Consider the following 13,357-nt stretch of genomic DNA (forward strand, 5'->3'; position numbering starts at 1 on the left):
TTACCACTGTGAATCTAATGTTGCCTCTTTGTGCTGCCTTGCCTCCCCTCGCCCAGTGGTAGTTAAGTGAGTAAGCTTTTTACAACATATTGAAATTGTACTTTCTGGTGTTCAACCAAGTTGTCAGTTCCATTTTTCTGCATGTTATCTTCTTCAGATGCCATTGTGTATACTCACTGTCCTAACTCTGACCAAACTGTGAAGCATTGTTGGTGTCACACTTCTGTAGTCCTGTTTGATTATTGGCACCCGAGGCAGCCTTTGACGGTAATTTGTCTTTCAGAACCCACACTGTTTACCAGTGAAACACATACATCTCAGGGTATTAATTTTGGGGAGATCTCAATAACTTGTCGGATCCCTGACCCTGATCAAATTGAACCCACCTTCCCGAGTTCATTAAGTTTCCGAAATCTTTATTTCTATCTACAGCCTAATCATTCTGCCTGAGAAACTTGGCATTTTCACTGCAATAGTCATCTCATCATATTTAAGTTTCAAAATTATACTCGAGACTGTGCACAGAGGCAAACAAACACGATTTGCCATGTTGCTTTAGTCGGGTGTGATGCTGATGTTCCTAACGCGTCTGATCGACTTTTCTTAAGTGGTGCCCCTACACTACCACAGAATGTGGTCACACACACACAGCTACCTGAGACTTAGATCACTGATAATACTCAACAGTGTCTGGTCAGTTGGACAGGCACTAAACTTAACGGCTAGGCCCATGGCACTTGAAGAAGACGATTGAGTCGGTCGTCGAACATCCCACGGAGGAATGGGATCGACAATTCAGCTGAAGGTACGCCATTAATCGAGAGCACTTGATTCAAAATTTGGGTTCATTCCTAAGTTGGTTCAAGGATTTTTTTTGTTACTAATTGCTTTGTCAGCTCTGGGTCAAGCTGGAGATCTCCCTATATCTGGCCAGATAAGTGAGTTCAGAGGTCAGAGGAAGGCGACGGCAAACCCAGACCATGTCCTGTAAGTCACTAGGATGTTCAAACTGACCTTTGCTCCATCAATGATTTAAGTTATTAGCAAAATATTTGGCAAAAAAGTGTAAAATGTAGCAAGTAGGCACTCTTAAAGTGCTGCTATTGGAATAATGCAGGACCTTTCTCTAATATTTATTAATTTTATTTTTATTTACAATGTTCAAAGATGAGGTTTGGATGAAATGTTAGTGCTGGCTGCGTCCCACCTTCTGCAGGGTGACAGAGAAGGTGTTTGACACCTACCAGCCGGATGCGCTAGTCGTCCAGTGTGGTGCAGACGGCCTGCACGGTGACCCCGTGGGCTGTGCCTTCAACCTCACGTCTGAGGCCTACGCTACCTGCGCCAGCCTGCTGCTCTCCCGAGGGCTGCCGACACTCTTCCTCGGTGGAGGTGGGTGCCCTTCGATCTGAGGCGGTGTTGATGGGAGGCCTCACAGAGAGGACTGCCCGCCCTGTTCAATTTTCTCCATACTTGTAGGATCTGAAGGTCAGTGCCCAGACATCAATTTCCTAAAGCAGTACAGTACATTTCAAAAAGTAAAAAACTTGAAAAAATTGGCTTTGAAGAGTAGAAGAGTCCCGCGTGCTGTTAAGTACAAAATTTACATATTGTGCCAACATATTGTCATTAGTTAAGAGAATAACATAGAACTCTTGTAATTGTGAAGCCGCTGGATTGAATCTCATGAGTTACACCATTTTTATTTCTATTTAAACTCCATACTTATTAACTAACAATGGACATTCCAGGACGGAATAACAACAAGGTGAAAAGGGTGGATTGCTACTCACCACATAGAGGAGGTGTTGAATTGCAGACAGACACAGCGAAAAGACTGATAAACTTTTAACTTTCGGACAGAAAAGTCCTCCTTTAGAAGCAGAAAAAACACACACACACACACACACACACACACACACCTTGGGACTGAGCAGCTGTAGGCTTACTGGTCTTGTCATTTTGTTTATCTGACTCAACACTTCCTCTGTGCGGTCAGTATCACTCTATCCTTTTCATATCTATATTCATTAACAAGTAGAAATGTTAATTAACAGATATTGAGTCAAATTTTTAAAATAAAAATAGTCTTTATATTTTCAGTATGAAAATAAATTAAAATTAGGTGCAGGTACACAAAACATCTTGTTGTTAAATGAGGAACAATGTATGTCATATCTGAGAGTTGTTGAATACTCAATGCCCCATAGATCTTTTTGTCCCCCCACCTCCCCCCCCCCCCCCCCCTCGCCCCCTCGCACAGCACATTTATTCTTAAGAGTTAAAATTTGCTGGTTATGCCAGTCAAGATTTCTTTTACTTTTACAATTTTTCTACATAGTTCCCATGGGTTTACCGATTGGACTCTGCTTTGCTTCTCTCTTCTGCAGTTTCTATCTTGGGTGGGTTTGGAGCTTATGGGCACTCAACCGTGAGGTTATCAGTGCCCAATTTCCATCTTCCCTCTTTGTTCTGTTCCCCACATTCTCTCCCGAACCTGTACCCCCAACCCACCCTCACCCCCTCGGCTAGTTCTTGGCCCCATATCGGATGGATCTCCTCTGGGGCTTGAAAGCCTCAATCACTCCTGTGGTGTTTTGCTGTTACTTCCACCCACTCTTATGGGAGTTTTGAGATTCTGTTGATTTTACAGCAATGGCTCTAAATCTGCTGATCACAAGGGATGTGTCTTTACATCTCCTGTTGGCATGCCACGTGTGGGTTGTTTACAACAGAACTGGTGTTTATTTACTGCATAGAGGAAGTGTTGAGTCATAGATTCAATGACAAGACAAGTGGGGTGCTCAGTCCCGACCAGTACGCGCGTGTGTGTGTGCGTGTGTGTGTGTGTGTGTGTGTGTGTGTGTGTGTGTTTTCTGCTTCTGAAGGAGGACTCCTCTGTCCGAAAGTTAAAAGTTTATCAGTCTTTTCACTGTGTCTGCCTGCAATTCACCTCTATGTAGTGAGTACCACTCCATCCTTTTCACCCTGTTCACCCTGTTCTTGTTTACTGCCATTACAGTCCTCACTCATTTAAGTTTTATTATGAGTAGCCTTAAGGCTATTGCCACCCTCTGCCTCTGCCATCCACGACCTTCATGCCAATCTTGACTGTGCTGCTTGTTTGGTTTATTTCCATTGGGTTCCTGGCCACATGGGTATCCTGGATAACACGCGTACCAATTGTCTGGCTGGGGGAAGCCTCCTACTCCCAGTTCTGTGACCATTCTGGCAGTGGATTTAAAATTTAAAGTCAAAGACCTTCCACTCAATCGGGGGCCGACTCTTGGGTGGCCACTCTCTGTCTAATAAACTTTTAATGGTATTTTCTGTCATTTTGTTTCCCCTTTTATTGTCCTTCTTCCACTGGTGTTGTCCTCATTGTGTCACGATCATGATATTATGTTGGGATTGGGATGGGTCAGGCACAGTGCCTGTGCCCTGTCACATGTAGCGCATCAATAACACCCCTGCACGCACCTCGGCCCCACTCTTCCTATCCCCCTCCCTCTCCCCCCTTTACCCTCCCTGTTCTATACTGATCCTGCTGCCCTGACACTTCTACCTCTGTGTTCGCCAGTGGGACTGATAACCTCACTGTGTGGGCCCCTCTGCCCCCCACCCCCACCTCCAAAACCAACCAACCAACCACAATAATAACTACAATCCAACTGCTAAAAACTGATCCCAATTATATAACCCTACCTGCCGACAAAGCTCCACTTTTGTAGCTATGAACCATAGGGATTACCTGGTGAAGGGGCTCCGCCAGCTGTGAGATACATCCACCTACAAACCTTCCCACAGTGACTTCATCCAGAAATCCAGCAGTATCTCCAGCCCTCCTTAAATACTGCTGTCACGGACCAACACCTTCAGCTTATTATCCGTAATCTACTTCCCAATGTAAAAGTCACCAACCATTTCCTCCATCAGCTCTCCACAGTTCCTGTTCCTTTACCAACCAATGCCCTGCACAGTACTACCAGTGCCACATCCTTGTGCACTAACATTCCTAGTGCATGTGGTCTTGACACTATTAAATGCTATTTTTCCCAGTACCTAATTGACTCCGCACTTACAACCTCCTTGCTGGTCACCATGACTGTTTCCTCACACATAATTGTGTATCCTTTAAAGGCATCACCTACAAACAAATTTGTGCTAAAGCAATGAGTGCTTGCATCGCACCAACCTGTTGCCAGCCTGTTCATGGGCGACCTAGAGGAATCATTTGTAACCAACCAGAATCCCAAACCCCTCAATGGGTTCAGATTCATTGATGACATCTTCGTGAACTGGACTGAGGGTGAGGAACCCTATTCAAATTCCTCCAGAATCTCAACATTCTCCCCTGTTCACTTCCTCCCCAACCCAACAAGGAAGGCACTTTTCTCAATGATGATGTCTACATCAAGGATGTCTTCATCAGTATGTCTGTCCATTTCAGACCTACCACCCACTAACAGTACCTTCATTTTGACATCTGCCACCCATTCCATACTGCCTAGCCACCCAGGATCATCGCATCTGTAGCGACTAGCAGTCCCTTCCGAAATATACCAAGGTTCTCACTGAGACCTTCACAGACAAATCACCCTCCCAGCCTTGTCCAGAAACAGACTTTCCATGCCTTGCCTCTCCAGTCACTTACCACCTCCCACACACCCACTGTCCAGCCATGGAGGAGCTCTTGTGACTCGATGCCATCCGGAACTGGAGCAGCTGAATCACATTCTCCACCAGGATTGCAATTACCTGTTCTTGTCCTTGAAAGAGGAATGTCCTACCTAATATGCTGCCCACAATGGTATTCCACAGCACACTGAATTTGCACAATATCCTTGTCCACCTCTACTCCAGCCCTGGTCCCAACCCCTTTTCTCATGGCTCATATCCCTGCAGTAGACCTAAATGTAAGACCTGTCCCATGTGTCCTCCCATTACCGCCTACCATGATCCTACATGACAGGCATCTCCTACCCCAACAAAGGCAGAGCTACCTGTGAAAGCAGAAATGTGATTTACAAATTAGCTGCAATTACTTTGCCACTTTCTACGAGACATGACAGTTAACAAGTAATCTCTTTGCATGAATGACCACTGCCAAACTGCGACAGAGAGATGAACCACCCAGGTTGGACATGTTGCCCAGTGTGATGTTCTTCACTTTAGTAATTACTGTACAGCCCGTGCCATCTAGATGCTTCCTACTGACACCTGATTTTCTGAATTGCATAGGCAAGAACTTGCGTTACAACATACCCTTCATTCTTGTAACACCTTTCCTGTCCCAACCACATCCCTGCACACTTCTACAGGCAGCACAGCATCGTTCCCCACCCCTAGCCTGCTATTCCCTGCCCTCCCACCCCATGCTGCCTCCTCACCCCTGCCACCCTCACCAGGTTGTTGCACACATCTTGCAGTCGCAGTTTGTCCCTAGTGCCTGGGTACAATGACCGTGTGCGTGTGTGTATGAGAGAGAGAGAGAGAGAGAGAGAGAGAGAGAGAGAGAGAGAGAGAGAGAGAGTTGTGCTTGTGTGAATGTTCATGTATTTTATGAAAGGATAGATTGCTACTCACTGTAAAGATGACAAGTTGAGTTGCAGACAGGCACAGTGAAAAAGACTGTTACTTATGAGCCTTCAGCAAAAGCTTTCTTCAGAGAAATGCACGCACATTCATGCGAGTAAGCATCTTGCACGCACATGACCACTACCTCTGGCCACTCTGGCTGTAGTGGCCGGAGGTGGTGGTCGTGTGTGTGTGTGGTGTGTGTGTGAGAGAGAGGTGTGCTCGCTTGCATGAATGTGTCTCCATTCCTCTTTTCTGAGGAAGGCTTTGGCCGAAAGCTTGTATCTAACAGTCTTTTCACTGCCTGTCTGCAGCTCAGCTTGTCATCTTTACAGTGAGTAGCAGTCCATCCTTTTCACAATATTGTTGACATTCCGACTTTCCATTATTGTGTGTGTGTGTGTGTGTGTGTGTGTGTGTGTGTGTGTGTGTGTGTGTGTGTGTGTGAGATTTATGTCTTCGTCTGAAAGCTGAATATTAACAGTCTTTTTTGTTTCGCCTGTCTGGAACTCAACTCCTGCCCTATTTGGTGAATAGTAATCTGTCATTTCTATATTGTATGGATGTGTTTCAGAAACAATAAAATAAGAGACCATGTGTGCGTCACCTCGAACAAAATTGACGACCAGTGGTAAGTCATAGGGTCAAACACTTTTGAGACAGTTGGTCACCTACATCCAGAAAGTTAACCTTTGACAGTAAGGGATACCAGGGGGAACCACAGTTCGTCTTGGGACAATGTTTTTGGAAAAATACACACTGAACAATGCACACAGATTAGATGTGACTTGCGGAAACATTGTGCACAGTAGACTAGGACAATTCATTAAACAGGATCAAAACACTAAAGGGTGCCCATTCCACCCCACCCGCAACACTGGTTCACTTATGTAAGCAATTGGTTAGTGCTATTTACTGCTGCACGTATTGAAATTGCTAGCGTGAGTCACAAACAGGTAGACAACAGCAGCCTGAGTAGCTGAGTCACTGTAATATGCCAATCGTCAGCAGTCTTTGTGTTACCTGTGCAAATGTTATTGCAATTCAGTTAAACAATAGGATGGAAGCGAAATTTACAATCACTGAACTGTGTGATATTGATTTAGTTTGTGGCGAGGCAAAAGGTGTTGTGAGGGCAGCTGTACAAATTTATTGAGAAGACTTCCTGCACGATTGACATTTGTTGCTATTGACAAAAGGTTTGTATCATCATAATTTTCTACTTTTACTCGACTACAAAAGTACAGTTGCTATTTTTACCTTTTTACTTATAATTCTGTATGTGAAACGTATTGTCTGTTCTGATAAGATTTCGTTTTATTGTTACTAGTACCCATTTAATTTGCACGGATTGAGAGATACTGGCTCTTTACTACCCTACACAGAAGGCAGGGGCTCACAACGCGAAGGATGTACATTGGAAGATAAGGAACAAATTCTGGACCGCATCCACAAAAATCCCCGCCTAGTGGGTGTATTGCACAGTCATACATTGCACTTTGAAAGAGGAGCCTCTGTGGTCTTACTCCATTCATTACATACAAGAGTTGGAAGAACAAGATTTCCTTCCACAACGAGAATTCTCAGAGTGTTTTTTCTTACAAAATACGCAGCATGATTTTGTAAACAAAATACTCGTCACAGATGAAGCATGTTTCACTCACAATAGAATAACTAATTTCCATAACATGCACACGTGGAGGGTTCACAATTCGCGCCAAGTAGTAGCAACACTTTTTCAGCAACACTTTCCTGTAAATTTATGGGCAGGTATAATCGATGGTCACATTATTGGGCCTTATGCTTTACCTGCACAATTGACTGGTAGCAATTTCTGAACCTTTTTAGAGGAGACATTGCTGCCAACTTTATTAGAAAATGTTCCATTAGCTGCATGTCATAACACGTGGTTCCTCCGCACAATGGCGCTCCACCTCACATTGGTCACAAAGTATGAAGGTTTTTGAATAGAAGATTTCCAGGATGACGGAGGGGCGTTTTGGTCATCATTGATGGCCAGCAAGCAGTCCTGATTTAAATCCACTGGATTTGTACTGTTGGGGCTATATGAAGGAACTTATTTATGCCCAGCAAGTAAATAATGTAGACAAATTTACACAGAGGATTTTTAGTGTTGTCGGTACAATAATGGCAAATGTGCATTTGTGTGAATGAGTACAACAAAACTGCATTTTCCATAATGAAGCATATGTTAAATCAAATGATGGTGGGCGTTTTGAACACTTATTGTAGTATTGGTGTAACAGGAAACAAAGTAATGTGGGTTTCAATTTCGTTACAGTACTGTTGTAGAAAAGGAAAATAACCTGGATTTAATTATTGTTATGATATTGTTGTAAACAGAGGAAACAGTTGATTGTAGTTAATGCACAACAAATTATGTGGTAATTGGTTGATTTTGTAATAATGGAAACACATTTTATTTGATGGTAGCTTTTCTTTACTACTGCCCTTCCAAGTCCTTTGCTGTCTCTGACAGAATTACAATGTCATCGGCGAACCTCAAAGTTTTTATTTCTTCTCCATGGATTTTAATACCTACTCCAAATTTTTCTTTTGTTTCCTTTACTTTTATTATTATTTTGAGCTTTTCCTCATTACAGAGGCTTATCTCCAACATAATAATTTACCTGGAAATGACAATACAAACAATAAACGTTCTTAAACTATACTCTCAAAATATTTCTCCAGGTGTTTCGATCTTGCGTGTCCTCTTCCTCTGCGCCCATTCTCCTCATTGTGTGCTGTACATTTTGGAGCCAGGTGGTCACAGGTCGTCGTCTTCTTCTTCTCCCCTCCAGTTCCCACTCCAGTATCAATTTTGGTATTCTGGCTTCCTCCATTCGTCGTACATGCCCGTACCACTGTAATTTCTTCCTATCCATTACGTCATATATTCTTTCTTTTATTTCCATTCTCCTTATTACTTCGGTGTTCCTTATCTTTTCTTTCCTGGAGATTCTTGCCGATCTTCTCCAAAAGTCCATCTCTAGAGCTTGTAATTTTTTAATGTGCTTCATGTTAATTGTCCAGGTCTCCGTTCCATACAGAACCACACTCTCTAATATGGATTTGTATATTAATTTTTTAGTTCTGCTCATTACATTCCTGCTCCATAAGACTGAGTTAAGCATCCCAATGACCCTCCGTCCGCTACTAATTCTTTTATTGATTTCTGAGTCTGATTTTCCCTCGATTTCTAAAATGGATCCCAAATAACAGAAAGTGTTTATCTTTTTGATTTTCTTTCCTTCAATGTAAAGCTCATCTGAATCATTAGTCAAGTATTCTGTTTTTTGGTAATTAATCTTCAAACCCCAAGTTTTGTATGCTACTGCTAGTTGATTGCACATATAGTTAGCATCCTCCCCATCTTGAGCTACGACTACTTGATCATCAGCAAATAATAAATGATGTAGGTAAACTCCATCTCTTATTTCTAATCCCATACTATTACATTTACGAGACCATGTTCTAAGGCTAATATCTATATAGATTTTAAATAATGATGGTGACATGGGACAGCCCTGTAAAAGGCCTTTGCTTGTTCTAAATTTCTGTGAAAGTTTATTACCAACTTTCACTTGGCAAATGTTATCTTTATACATCTGTCGTATTATTTTAATCAAGGAAGGGTTTATGTTTGCCATATGTAGTGCTCTCCAAAGTAATTTTCTTGGAACAGTATCATACGCTTTTTCTAGATCTATGAAAATTAATCCTATACTTTTTGATTTTTCCCTATGTTTTTCCAAAATCTGTCGTAATGTGAAAATATGGTCTACACATGATCTCCCAGCCGTGAATCCACATTGTTCTTCTTGGGTTCTAAAATTTTTTTCCAGTTTGTTTTTAATTACTTTCGCAAAAATTCTCATTAATGTGTTTGTAACACAAATTCCTCGATAGTTTGAACAAATTTTGCGATCCCCTTTCTTAAATATTGTATTAATGTAACCTAGCTTCATTTCGTTGGGTATTGAATCTCCATGTATCATTTTGTTGAAGAGCTGTGTTATCAGTTTCACAATTTTGTCACCACCATATTTCAGACACTCCAGATTGATATTGCCTGGTCGCGGTGATTTACCATTCTTTCCTGTTCTCAACGCCTGAAGTACTTCACTTTCTAAAATATGGATCTCATCATCTTCATGTCCTTTATCTTCCCCTGTTCCTTCTTCTAGATATTCTTCTCTGTCCTCATTTAATAATTTTTGGAAATACTCTTCCCATTCCTTTTGTGTTATCAGTTGGAGATTAGTTTTGCTTTTTGTATCCTGTCGAAGCCCTTTCAATACTGACCATGCTTCTTTTGCTCTCCCAAATCCTAATTTGCTATTCACCTTGGCACATGTTCTTTCCCATGCTTCATTTTTTGCCATCCTTATTTTTTTCGTCACTTCATTCTTCTTTTCCTTGTATATTGATCTTGTTTCTTCTGTTTTATCATTCAACCACTGAAGGAACGCATTTCGTTTTTCTCTAATGAGGACCTCTAGTTCCTCTGACCACCACTCTGCTGCACGGTTGTGGTTGCTATCTTTTTTACCCAACACCTCTGTTGCTATGATTTTCACATTAGCTTTTATATAGTCATATATTTCCTCTGTACTTCCTTCAAATGATTCAACTAGTTTCCTTTCCATCCTGGCCGCAAAGAGTGTTCTGATACTTTCGTCTTGTAGGCTGTCAATATTAAAAGGTAGATTTTCATCTTTCTCAGTCTGGTTCGTTTTATTTATGTTACTTGTATCACTCCTTGCATTCTTCCATGGCCAGAAAGACTTCATTTTAACTAGATAGTGGTCTGATCCACACTGGGCTCCTCTATAAGATCTGACGTCTACTGCCTTGAAACTACTTGTTTGCCTAATGATAATATAATCTATTATAGAACGAAGTTCTTTGGTGTTCTGTTGCCAAGTATATTTATGAATGTCCTTATGTTTGAAAAATGTGTTGGTAATTTTTAGATCAAATACTGTTTCCTTTACTGCTTGCTCAATATACAGATTGAATAACATCGGGGAGAGGCTACAACCTTGTCTTACTCCCTTCCCAACAACGCTTCCCTTTCATGTCCCTCGACTCTTATAACTGCCATCTGGTTTCTGTACAAATTGTAAATAGCCTTTCGCTCCCTGTATTTTACCCCTGTCACCTTTAGAATTTGAAAGAGAGTATTCCAGTCAACATTGTCAAAAGCTTTCTCTAAGTCTACAAATGCTAGAAACGTAGGTTTGCCTTTCCTTAATCTATTTTCTAAGATAAGTCGTAAGGTCAGTATTGCCTCACGTGCTCCAGTGTTTCTACGGAATCCAAACTGAACTTCCACCAGGTCGGCTTCTACTAGTTTTTCCATTTGTCTGTAAAGAATTCGTGTTAGTATTTTGCAGCTGTGGCTTATTAAACTGACTGTTCGGTAATTTTCACATCTGTCAACACCTGCTTTCTTTGGGATTGGAATTATTATATTCTTCTTGAAGTCTGAGGGTATTTTGCTTGTTTCATGCATCTTGCTCACCAGATGGTAAGAGTTTTGTCAGGACTGGCTCTCCCAAGGCAGTCAGTAGTTCCAGTGGAATGTTGTCTACTCCGGGGCCTTGTTTCGACTCAGATCTTTCAGTGCTCTGTCAAACTCTTCACGCAGTATTGTATCTCCCATTTCATCTTCATCTACATCCTCTTCCATTTCCATAATACTGTCCTCAAGTACATCACCCTTGTATAGACCCTCTATATACTACTTCCACCTTTCTGCTTTCCCTTCTTTGCTTAGAACTGGGTTTCCATCTGAGCTCTTGATGTTCATACAAGTGGTTCTCTTATCTCCATCTTGTTCATCCATGTGCTGTCAGTTGACAGTGTAAACAGAAATGCTTCTGCTATCAAACCTACAAATATTTGTCTTTTAGCGAAGCAATATTTATAAGAGAAACAATTTGTGTAATGTTTCTGTGCCCTGCTATTGTTAAAACTGATTGTGGAAAGGAAAACGAAACTGCAAATCTCACAGCACAACATAGCTCATTTTCATTCTTGCAGTTGATTTTAACAGAAGACTTGTACATTGTTGTTAAAAAAAATATACAGTATATGGTTGTCTGAATATTTTTTTGAGCATTTTGTGAAAATTGTGATACGTATTAAAGAACATTTAGCCTATGTCTGTCCAAAGGTTTATTAGAATATTGTGTAAAAATCTGAAGCAAATTGGGTAAGAACTTATCAATACATTCGCTTACAGACGTTTCTATACCATATACAGTATATGTTACAGAAGTGTGTACCCTATGTCTGTCCAGTCATTCATTAAAGTATCATGTAAAAATTTGAAGTAAATCTGTCAGGAACTTCTCAAAATTTTTAAAAAAACATTTCCACCTTGTTGGCAGACGTATATTTATGCACTATATGTGTTAATGATGTATGTAGTTTATGCCTGTCTACACATTTATTGGAATATCATGTAAAAATTTGAAGTAAATTGGTCAATAGCTTTTCGAGATTTTGCTGTCAAATCGACCATTACACTTCCTTTATTGAGGTTTTCACACAAAAATACCATGCAAATTTCTGACTTTTCCGGTGGATTTTCCAAAAATTTTGTTTCACACAAACCTTGTCTTGACAAAAAAAGGGGGGGGGGGGGGGGGAGGGGGCTGGTCAGCAGGCCAAATCAGTCGAGCCATTCTCAAGTGATCATATACATGCAACAAATGATTTTTATTTATGTAGGTTTGTAGTTGCAATTGCATCACATTGCTGAGCCTCGTTTAACAGTGGATGCCACTCACTTGTGATGTTCCAGGTGGCTACAACCTGCCGAACACAGCTCGCTGCTGGGCGGCGCTGACAGCTGCCATTGCTGGCTGCAAACTACCAGCTGAAGTTCCGGAACACGACGTAAGTGGGTGCACAAATGGCTCACAAAATATGGATGGAGCTCTTTTATTTTTCTTTAACAGCTTTGACAGACATTGTACAGCTTCCTTGTGTAGAAGCAATGCAATATTATCTCTCTCTCTCTCTCTCTCTCTCTCTCTTTTAGGTCTTCAATGTTTTTCTTTCTATGTAATGTGAAAAGTGAAATTGTCTCCACTGTTCTGGCTGACACTGTATTCCTAACCTGTAGTTACAAAAGAAACAAATGGCAGACCCAAGGCATCCTGTATATCAAGGGTGCTCAACATTTTTAAACTTCAGATCTGCTACATCCGATTTAGTCCATTTAGAGATCAACTAACTTAAAGAAATTCATAAAGGATTTAAGCATAAAACAACACTGTAGCTAACATCAAAAATTTTAATCACACAAAGTACATAATAACAAAGATGATGTGACTTACCAAACGAAAGCACTGGCACGTCGATAGACACACAAACATACACACAAAATTCTAGCTTTCGCAACCAATGGTTGCTTCGTCAGGAAAGAGGGAAGGAGAGGGAAAGATGAAAGGATGTGGGTTTTAAGGGAGAGGGTAAGGAGTCATTCCAATCCCGGGAGCGGAAAGACTTACCTTAGGGGGAAAAAAGGATGGGTATACACTCGCGCGCACACACACACATATCCATCCACACACCCTTTCCCTTAAAACCCACATCCTTTCATCGTTCCCTCTCCTTCCCTCTTTCCTGACGAAGCAACTGTTGGTAGCGAAAGCTAGAATTTTGTGTGTATGTTTGTGTTTGTTTGTGTGTTTATCAAGATGAACGGAATGAGCGAGGAATGAATTCTAAGGAACGGCCTTTC

At 41.4% G+C, this 13,357-nt stretch overlaps 1 protein-coding gene across 3 annotated transcripts in view; it reads left to right on the plus strand.

The window, feature by feature from the left end:
- The window catches only part of LOC124717125 (histone deacetylase 8-like), a 71,496-nt gene that overhangs the window by 40,828 nt on the left and 17,311 nt on the right, over window positions 1-13,357 (plus strand). For all 3 annotated transcript variants that reach the window (XM_047243858.1, XM_047243860.1, XM_047243859.1), the window contains 2 exons: window positions 1,217-1,392; window positions 12,413-12,507. In XM_047243858.1, the coding sequence (XP_047099814.1) occupies window positions 1,217-1,392; window positions 12,413-12,507 (271 nt within the window). The remainder of the gene's footprint in view (window positions 1-1,216; window positions 1,393-12,412; window positions 12,508-13,357) is intronic.

The sequence above is a fragment of the Schistocerca piceifrons genome, chromosome 9 (genome assembly GCF_021461385.2).
Source record: "Schistocerca piceifrons isolate TAMUIC-IGC-003096 chromosome 9, iqSchPice1.1, whole genome shotgun sequence".
NCBI classification, from domain to species: Eukaryota; Metazoa; Arthropoda; class Insecta; order Orthoptera; family Acrididae; genus Schistocerca; species Schistocerca piceifrons.